Below are 9,935 nucleotides of genomic sequence, written 5' to 3'. Positions count from 1 at the left end.
GCCCCCCGGCCCCGGCGCCCCGGCCATGCGCGCCGCCAGGAAGGGTCGGCCCGGCGACCAGCCGCTGCCGCGCGCCCCGCACGCCAGCGACCAGGTGCTGGGGGCCGGAGTCACCTACGTCGTCAAGGTGGGTGCGGGCGCGGGCCTCAGGGTGGGTCGCCGCGGGGGCCGGGAGGCGCGCGCTCCTTCTTGGCCAGCTCGCGAGGCCACGGGGACAGGGTTCTGCCAACGCGCCCGTTGCGCACCCGTGGGGAGAAGCTTTGCCATGGGTAACCTCACTCTGGCCTGCTTTCTCCTTGGCTTCACTCCCCTGGCCACATGTGTCCGGCCAGTGGCCCTCTGGGCATGGGCCCCTGTCCCTGGGAAGTGGGCATCAGGCCGATACAGTGAACACACTTGGAAAGACCCAACAGCCCTGCCCTGAGAAACGCAGGTGGTGTCACTACTTCTGCTGTGTCTGCCCCAAGAGGCAGGGTGGGTGGTTCGGTTCCTGCAGCTCCTAGCAGTGCAGGCCAAAAGCAGTGTTGCTTTATGTAAGCCGGTTGTACTTTCCTACCCAGCAAGGTTTTCTCTGGTGTCTGCCTTTCCTTCCATACCTAAGGGTTTTGGTTCACCGCAGCAAAGGAGAATTTGGGACTGTTTTTCCCTGGGGCTGTAGCCTTCCATTTAAATAGGCTAAAAGGGGCTGAGCACCAGGCCTGGAGCTACTGGCTGGAAAGGAGGTTTTTCCAACACAAAGAATTACACAATCATGCCCAATGTAGTCCATAAAATTCCTCCCTTATACACATATTTTATGATGTTTAAAGAGCCAGCACCCAGCTCCCGTCCATGGGCCTGTCACACTCCTGTCCTCCTGCCTGTTGGACAGTAGTGAGCTGTCCCTGCGCCCTGCGGCTGGGCAGACACCCGCCAGACAGGGGGACGGGGGTGGAAGCGGCATTATTTGTCAGGTCACTCCAAGGCATGGCTGTTGGTTTAAAAAGAAATGAGATGCACACACTATCTCCACGGTGTGTCGTCAAGCACACTGAGAAGCCTGCAGGGCGTCTAGCCTCCACATATTGGCTACGGATTCAGTGTAGAAATTCAGCAGACACATCCTCAGGTGTAATGTTCTGTCTTGGCAGTTTGGGGACCAAAGTATTAAAGGAAGCAGCTAACTGTGGATTATCTTTAACTGTCTAAACAGGCCTGACAAAGGAATGTGATCATCAGTGTTAAAAATGGGGCCTCTCCTCTGTTTGAGGCTGCTTTTTAATTGCATCTTCATCTTACCTTCTGAAAATGGATTAATTTATTTTACAGAAGGGACGCAGATGTGCATAAAATATGCACGTCTGTTGAGTTTATTATAAAGGAATGTGAATATTCTTCCTGTAGTCCTTCTTTAAATTATATAACCAGGACCCAAACCAAAAAGAAAAAAAAAACAAAACCAAAAAACCCTGACAACTTTGAGGTGAAACCGTGGCACTGGAGTAGATGACTTCTAGTGTGCTAATATAATTGCTATCTCAAAAAAAAAACACCCAAAAACCAAAAAACAGAAAAAGAGCCTACGTTTAAAATAGACCTTGGCAAAGCTCTCTCTCTATGCTTGTCATGTTGAACATTGGAGGTAGTTTTCAAATGGATGGAGAATTCTCCAACTTCGCCTTTAAAGTTTTCCTTTAAAAAAAAAAACCATTCCCTCGGCTTAGGGCTTTGCTGTTGCTTTTTGAAGAACGATCTAGTTTTAAAGGTCAGTTGTAGTTGATTTCAGATGAACACAGCAAAACAAGTCAGCACTGCAAGGCCATCCTGTTGGTGTAAGGTTGTGAACCCCGGCAAGAGCAGAGCTCACATGGGCAGAAGCTGGGTCTGCCAGAGCCTCTGGGTTTGGGGGTCACATGATTGTGCCTCCAGTAATGGTGGCCCTAGCGTGCCTGGTTAACGCTTGGTGCCGTGAGACGTGGTCACGTGAACATCAGCTCAGGCTTACCCAGAGAAGTTTGGAAGCACACAGCAAGGGAGGTCGGATGTTAAGGACAATGTCTTGTGCACACGCTTGATTCCCGTGATCACACGGCGCTCTGTTGGTGCACATTTCTCCATTGGCCGTGTTGAGTTGAACATCACAGGCTTATTCTCTGGAAAAATCACAAAACTGAAAAAAAAACCCAAAACTCTTAACTTGGTATTATTTGCTGATCTGTGAATAGTTTTATCAGTATCTTGGCTTTTTTCTCTCTGGTAGAGAGAAAGAGACAATGTTTATTACATGACTGTACATCAACTGTCAATCTAAAGGCTGAGGGTTTGGGAAAGAACTAATTATTACCTTGGATTTAAATTTATTTCTAAATTAAGGAACCCCCCCCAGTGTTTTCCTATTTCTTAGAAAATTCATATGCTGTATAATTATAGGCTTTCCCCCTCGTAGAAATACCTGCTATGGCACTACGAGGATGACATATGCAAGATTTTTATTGAAAAATATTTCAACTCCATCTGCTTACATGGGAGTGGAAACTGTGAAGTGCGGGAGTCTGGTGGGGTCTGCTCACCTAGGAAACATCAAACTATTGGAACAGCAGGTTGTAATCTTAATTAATGAAGGATATGAAGTTTAGAGACAGAGAAGGCTCCTGAGCAACAGGAGAATTCAGAGCTCAGCAGGTTTGACTCGTCCTGCGTGCCACCAGCGGGTCTGCCCCTGATACCGCGCCAGGGTCCTGAGCTCCCCCGATGCAGACTCCAGGGCTGGGTGGATGTCAGGAGGCCTCGATGGTGGGAGTTTTGTACCCTCCTAGTGTTGTGGGGTGCAGGGTTCTTGTCTCACAGAGTCGAAGGATGAATCTTGCATACACTAACGGGTTAAGCGAAATGAAAGTTTATTAAGTGAAGGTGAGAACAGAAAGGAAAGAAAAAAGCTCTCTAGAGTGAGCGGGGTCCCGAATGGTTTGCCACTGTGGGCTTTTAGGGCCAGACTTTTATAGAAAACTGACTAGAGAGCTTAAGTCTTCTTGAGGTCATCACTGATAACACCATGATCACGTCTCCTTTGGTTACTTTCAGTGGTCAGTTTGTAACTATCATGAAAATATCTCATCTCTGACATTTAAGACCAACCAGGGGGTCTCCTTATGCTTCCTTGTCTCTGGCATTTCTCCACATTGGGGATTTCTGGGAGCCTGGTCCTGTAGCCCCCTTCCCATCTCTCCCTACACAGCCCTTCCTGGCCCTTACTCACTAGGGAGGCCTGACCCTCGGTTTTCTCTTTTTGTAACACAACCACAACCACATAGAACGATGAAAATTCTCATGACAATTCTCAAATCTCAAAACCATATTTGGACCTGGAAGGCAAATAGAAATGGTATTGATTACACTGCTGCCCACCTTGAAATTCTTTTGCCTCAAAGTCCAAGGCGACTACACTTGAGTGTCTGTGGGGGCTGCTTCTGGTCTTCGGCTGGTTCCAAGGGCGATGTTGGGGTGCTCCACACCAGGCCTGCAGAATGAACAGCTTAGGAAAGAGAGACAGACATGGACAGGCCACTGGCCAAGGTAGGAGGGCCATCTGAAGGTCAGCATGGCCTTGAGATTCGGCCCTGACTCCACCTGATGGGTGGCAGTACAGTGGGGACTGCCCTGGGAGCACACCACTGGCCCCAAGGGTCCCCAGAAGAGCTCCGCCTTAGAGCACATTGTACCACTGACTCAAAACCGGCAAGGAGGTGACTACATTTAGGGCTGACCACAGTGCCCACAGCAAGAATTGGGAGCCAAGTGAGGAACAGTGACCTGATGCTAAATACCGTGGTGGCCCCTTAGGATGTCTGCAGATAGCCATCTGCTCTTACCCCTGTCTTGGTTAGGGGTTATTTGTAGGAGATTCTAACAATCAGAGAGCCATGGACTTTTCTCCTGATACGCTGGACTGTTTTTCTTTTGGAACGAAGACTTGTTTTTACAAGAACTTTTTTAAAAATTATTTTGTTTCTCCCATTTGTGAATCTGATGGTATTTGGGGGGTATAATTTATTTATAAACGTTCTATTGCTCTTTATAGTTGGTCTTTATAAACGCACTTACTCTAAAATTTATTCTAAATTCTTTTTTTTCCACTTGCGTCAGTGTCGTTAAAAATACCTTTACTCTTCTGTGCCTTAATGCTGTATTCCTGTGACACCATGAGCAAAGGCCATCACACACTTATTTCAAGTATAGCCATGAGACCTTATCATGGTGGGGTTGGTTGAATTTTGTTTTAGTTCTAGATGAACAAAATTGTTCTTTGATGTGGAGTAGAACTTTCAAAGTTGATCAAAAAATGTTTTTTGAAAAATCTCATAATATGGGTGGCTTACATGTAAATATTATCTTAATGGTTTGAAAAAGTTTAAGAAATTCTTTTGAGATTGATAGACAAAATTATTAGTTTATTCTGGAGAGTGTATCATCTCTCTTTTTATGTGACACAGTATAGCAAGTGTGTTAAATGTGTGTGCACTATGTACCACACACACAGATACACACATGCATACACACAAGTGCATGTGCCCGTACATGCACACACACACACACTGAGGGTAGACAACTTGTGATGACTTTGAACAGGGCTGATTTTCTTTCTTGTTAGAAAATACTAAATGTCTTATGTCCAGAAATACCTGATTATCTCATTCATTTTTTCATATTCATGTTTAAGAGAAAATCATTCTGGGAAAGATAAGCTATTGATCACACTTTAATCCTGCAAAGCGTAGACTTCTTTCTTCTCTACTTCCCCACCGTGTTTTATCTTTGATTATGTCTTATTGGTGAGGAATGCACGATACGTGTTATTTAAAAAAAGTCATGGTAAGGGAGAATGTGGGCAGTGAATGTGTAAACCTACATACAAGGCTGGCTTTCCAGCCAATAGGCTCATCCTGAAGGGTGTGCAAAGCCCGCAGCTCCTCGCTTGAACGTGGTGCCTCGGCGCAGGGACGTGGCCCCGCAGAGTGGCCTGGCTCTGGAGGTGGTGGCTGGGCAGCAGGTGCCATGGCGGGTATCATGGTGGGGCACTTCCTGTTCCCATAGCCCCAGGGCTGGCAGAGAGCGGCCTGCTCCGCGGTGTCTGGGCTGTGCTGCTCAGGGTCGGGGCCAGACTGCACGGCACTGCTGCCTGGGATGTTTGGCGGGCTCAGAGGAAGTACGGTGAGAACCCAGCCTGTTCAATGAAAATTGTCAAGGACCAATGAAGTCAAATAGAATTATTTAATTCAGAAATGAGATGGTTTCAGACGACATGGAAAGAAATGGCCAGTCGTGCATACGTCCTGAGTAGAGAACAAAAAGAAAAATTTGAATTTTAGCATAGAAGAGCTATAGTGTGCGGTGGACAAGGAGTGTCTTTATGGTGGGGGCACTGAGCATGGGGGTGGCCTCCTTTCTGAGTGGGTGGGCCTCACAGGGTACCGATTTTCAGTTGAGGTAAAAACCCCACAAACCATGCAGTGCCCGTGTTGTTTCACCTGCTGTACCCCTACCCCAGGGCTGGGACCGCGGCCTGCAGATGTGCCCAGCCTGTGCCTTCCAGCATGAGGACAGGTGGAACCCATGTGATGAAATATTTCCTATAACCCTAGCTTAAAAAAAAAATCTGAAATAGTTACTCAATTTTTTCAAGGGCTTTTTAACATCTAGTGAGATAAATAGGTATTTTTCACCTTTTTCTGTTGATGTAGTGAATCATTTATCTTTGTAACATACGTGTCTCAGCTTCCTGTTTGAACGCTCTCTGCTGCTGGCCTTTGCAGACAGAAGTCTGTCCAGTTCCTCGTCAGGAGACACAGACACTCATGGTCTGGCACTGTGTCTTGTCCCCTGAGCCCCAACACTGCGGCCACAGGAAACAGCTGGTTCCCCCCAGACCAGCTGCACCTCTGGCCTTCGCTTACATTCTCCCCATCTGGGCCCTTCTTTCCACCCATTCTTGGCCTTTATTCTAATAAAGCTCTGTGAGCTAAGGATCTCCCCATAGGGCCCCAGGTTCCCAGTGTGCCTCTGTATTCATCACTTTGATCCCTAGCAGGTGCCTATCACGGGGGCCCCTGAGAACCCAAGAGAAGTCAAATGATCCCTGCTCTCAAAGAAGTCACTCCTTAATGGGGAAGTCACTCCTTAGGTTTCCATGTGCGGTGAGGCCAGAAACTGTGGGGAAGGTGGTCCACCAGCTGTTCCCAAGAGCCCCCTGAGGACAGAGCCTCAGGTAGGCAGACAGTGGCAGAGACGGAGAGAGAGAGGCAGCTGAGGGGCAGCAGGGAATGGGACAGAGTAGAGGGGACTGGTCGGGGGGGGGGGGTGACCTGGGGCCTATTTACATGCACTTGGCTATTAAGAATGTGACTCCAAAGAGGCACATTTTGGACTCTTTTCTATTAGAAAATTGCTCGATAATCATTCTTTCCATGAACAGGCATGTCTGCATGGCCCAGCCAGAGTCCTCACAGGCTGTTCCGTAAACGGGAAGCAGACCCACGAATTCTCTTTAAAGCTAATTATGGGAAGGTTTCGGTAAGAGAAATCGGCTTTAATGAGAGCCGTGAGTGGTCATTATGAAGTTAAATATTGTATAGCCGGATTCCACCAGGACATTTCCACACAGAAAGCTAAGCTCCCGAACACTTCCCAGTGCCCCCACCTCCAAGGAAAGCACCAAATTTATGAAAAAGCCGAGGAGGGGGAGTGTTTTGAAGGCACCATCAATCCCCCGTGGAGGGGACTGTAGGTTGTAAGGAGGTTCAGGACTATTTTCCAGAAGAACTGTATGATCCTGTTGAGCAGGGAATGATGCGCCATTGGAAACACACAAATAGGTTCATGTCCAGGAAACTGCTGGCAGCCAGGGGAGGCTGGAGCGCACCTGGAGCTGGCAGGAAGGCTTCACGGGGGGCAGGGATGGGTGCAGGTCCTGGGAGACTGTCGGGTCTGTGCAGGCAGGGGCTGGCGGATACCCCAGGCAGGAGTCAAAGCAGGAAACCCACTGGAGGTGAGGGCAGGCTTGGCGTTTGCCCAGGAATAGGGACGACGTTCCACTGGGCTGACCCGGGTCAGAGGGAAGTGAGACATCAGCCGCCATGTGTCGGTGGCTCGGGCTGCGGTGCCTTGGAGTTGGGATGCTCCCCACTTACGGGAGGGGCCCGTGTGCACTGTCCCCTGGCAGATTGCTGGCATTTGCAGGGCAGATCTCCTTCCTCACCAGGCGAGGTCCCCGAGGTTATGTGCCCCCTCCTCCGTTTCTCTAAGCTAACGTTTCTTACTCTGCCGCTGACAGAGCGGACCGACCTCACTGTTTCTTGCCTTCTCTGATCTGCTCACATCCCAGCCTGCAGATTCCTATGTAAGACTCAACCCATAGAAGGAATCTGGTGGAATTGCCATTCAGGCTATTTTTAGAGTTTTGCCCTGTCCTGAGAATAACCTGGGCCTTAGTTCGTATGCCCACACAACGCGGGGTGAGTTCATCTTTGCCTGAGATCCAAGAAACGGGGGTAGGGCTTTCCTTACGTCTGGTTCCTTGTGATCTCCAAGGAGCATTATTCATGATTTTCAGAGTCACGCTTCCTTTTATTAAAAGGGTCAATGCACACTCACCTCTGCCACCCACCCTCCATGCCCACTGCCTGGTATAGGCCACTGGACTCCTACAGGCCTCCAGCCACAGCGCCTGCCATCAGGGCTCAGAACTGCAATGGAGAAGGCCAGTGCAATGGTCCCGGGGGATTATGCCACCCGCCCAGCAGAGCGAATGTCCCGTCACAAACAGGGTGAGGGACAGGGTGGGCAGTGAGTTCTGATGCGTCCACACCCCGTGGCCACATGCAGCCATTTACAACTGAGACAAGAGTCCTGCCGTGGTTGACTGGAAGAGATCTTCACAAGGGATGGTCAGGCGAGCAGAGAGCATGATGCTATGGTGTGTGTCATACGCACCCATTCTCGTGACACAGACAAGTGCAGAAGTGGCTGCCTGTGCCCACAGTGGTTGCAGGAGCCTCCAGCAGTCCACCCTGAGCCGCTGCCGGGCTCCATGCAGAAAATCAGCAGGAGTACGCACGACCGAGAGACACTCAACCATAGGAGCCAGGGGCCACACATACAGCACTCGGTAAAGTCGAAGCAGGGTAAGCACATTTATCAGGTGCCCACGGAGCAGCTGACAAGATAGACCGTATCTGGAGCCGGAGAACGAATCTAAGCAAAATGATCAAAATCCAGAATGGATTCAAATTAGAAATTCATGAAGAAAGACAACGGGAAAATCTCCAACACTTGGAAATTAGGCAACACGCCTATAAATAACAAAGGACAAAGGAGATGTTTCAAAGGAAATTTAAAAATACACAGAATTGAATGAACATGAAGGCACCACACATCAAAGTCTGCGGGACGCGCTAGGACATAACAGGGAGGGACGTTCACGGCAACAGATGCTTGCACGGGAGAAGAAAACATTTCTCCCACCAATAATCTAAGTGTCTTTCTCAAGACGCTAAAAAAGAACAAAATACATGGAAAGAAAGCAGCAGGAAGGAAATCACAAAGGTAAAGGCAGAAATCAATGAAATGAAAAACAGAAAATCAATAGAAAAAAAATCAATGAGATGGATAAACCCAGCAAGATGGACAATGATGAAAAGAGAGAAGACAGAGATCACGGCGGCAGGAATGGGACAGGGGCTGTCTCACATACAGGTCCCACCACGGGTCCTGGCTGGCCCCTCACTCTCCAGTGCAGGCATGGCCCACAGCTGCTTCCTCAGGGCGAGGAGAGCCTGGCCAGCTCCATGCAAAGGGCCTGTGGCACAGAGCATGCTCCAGTGTAGCAGAGGCCCAGGACTGAGAGCGGGGTCCAGGCCAGCTTATTTTGGGGGAAGGAGGGGTGAAGAAAACTAATGCTCAAGGGGAGAGATGGCATTTTCTAAGACCAAGCAGCTAGTTCAGAGTGGGGACCACGGTGGTAAATGGGGACACGCCTGAATAGAAAGGGCCAGTCAGATTTGCGTCCTTCACACATCAGCTGTGACATGGCTTTAGCGGCAGCACCAGTATGTGCTGCTGGAGTATTGCTCCCCTCGCCTCCTTTGACTTTGAAGAGCAGAGGTGGCCTCTTGCACTGCTGTGATTTTCAGATGAAATGGAGCACAGTGGTTTCCTTTTAACCAAGCCTCGGTTGTCCTTCCTCCCTCTGACTCAGCGTCCTCGCCATACGTGAGGCCGATGACACACGCCACCAGCCAGCACTCACAAAGGCTTCCTGGCTCCTTTGATGAAAGCCTAGGTGGCACTTGTGTTAATATAATTTTCTCTGTGAGATGAAAGATGGAGAGAGAAGGAAGCTTGGATGCAGGGTTTGCTGAACTCAGATGGCTAGCTTCCTCCTTGTCTGGGAGCCAGAGGACACCCACCAAAGAAGACGGGCAAGCCGAAAGCAGGTTGTCACCTGTTTCGGAGGCCAGCCCATGTGTTCCCCCAGGCTGTCCTGTGGTGCCGCCCATGCGGCCCCCTGCCCATGGTGCAAGCACGTGTCTGCAGCAGGTGCCCCGGGCCTCTGGACAGGGGGACGGCTTTCCTTAGCTCTTCAACTTTTGCTTCCCTGGGGTGCCTCTGAGTCTCAGGTTTCTCTTCTGACATGGGGCAGAACACAGAACGAGCTGCGGAGGGGCGGCTGGCACATGAGTGCTGGCCCTTGTCCTTGAGGCCAGGGCTCACCTCTCCAGAGCTCTAGGGGTCTGGGCCAACCTCTGCCTTCTCCATGTGAGCGAGGTAGATGACTCCTTTATTGGAAGGAGAGTTCTGTCCTGTGACGAGACTGGTCAGCCCGCCTCCTGATGCTGGTGAACCTGCTCCACGGGACAGGTGTGGCGGTGCAGCCAGGGGTGGGGGGTGTGGCGGAGGGGACC

At 49.9% G+C, this 9,935-nt stretch overlaps 1 protein-coding gene and 1 long non-coding RNA gene across 3 annotated transcripts in view; one reads left to right on the top strand and one right to left on the bottom strand.

Moving 5' to 3' along the window:
• Positions 1-17: 17 nt before the first annotated feature.
• The window catches only part of SHC3 (SHC adaptor protein 3), a 100,679-nt gene continuing 90,761 nt past the window's right edge, over positions 18-9,935 (top strand). The window contains exon 1 of the mRNA XM_034646939.1: positions 18-127. Coding sequence (XP_034502830.1) covers positions 26-127 — 102 coding nt within the window. The 5' untranslated portion in view covers positions 18-25. The remainder of the gene's footprint in view (positions 128-9,935) is intronic.
• Positions 2,620-9,935, bottom strand: part of LOC109489697 — a 43,416-nt gene continuing 36,100 nt past the window's right edge. For both annotated transcript variants that reach the window (XR_002142765.1, XR_002142764.2), the window contains 2 exons: positions 3,385-3,496; positions 2,620-2,851 (listed from right to left, as the gene is read on the bottom strand). This is a non-coding gene — a long non-coding RNA (uncharacterized LOC109489697). The remainder of the gene's footprint in view (positions 2,852-3,384; positions 3,497-9,935) is intronic.

The sequence above is a fragment of the Ailuropoda melanoleuca genome, chromosome 17 (genome assembly GCF_002007445.2).
Source record: "Ailuropoda melanoleuca isolate Jingjing chromosome 17, ASM200744v2, whole genome shotgun sequence".
Taxonomy (NCBI): Eukaryota; Metazoa; Chordata; class Mammalia; order Carnivora; family Ursidae; genus Ailuropoda; species Ailuropoda melanoleuca.
Note: the sequence above shows the minus strand (reverse complement) of the source record. Positions and strands in the feature narration are given on the sequence as shown.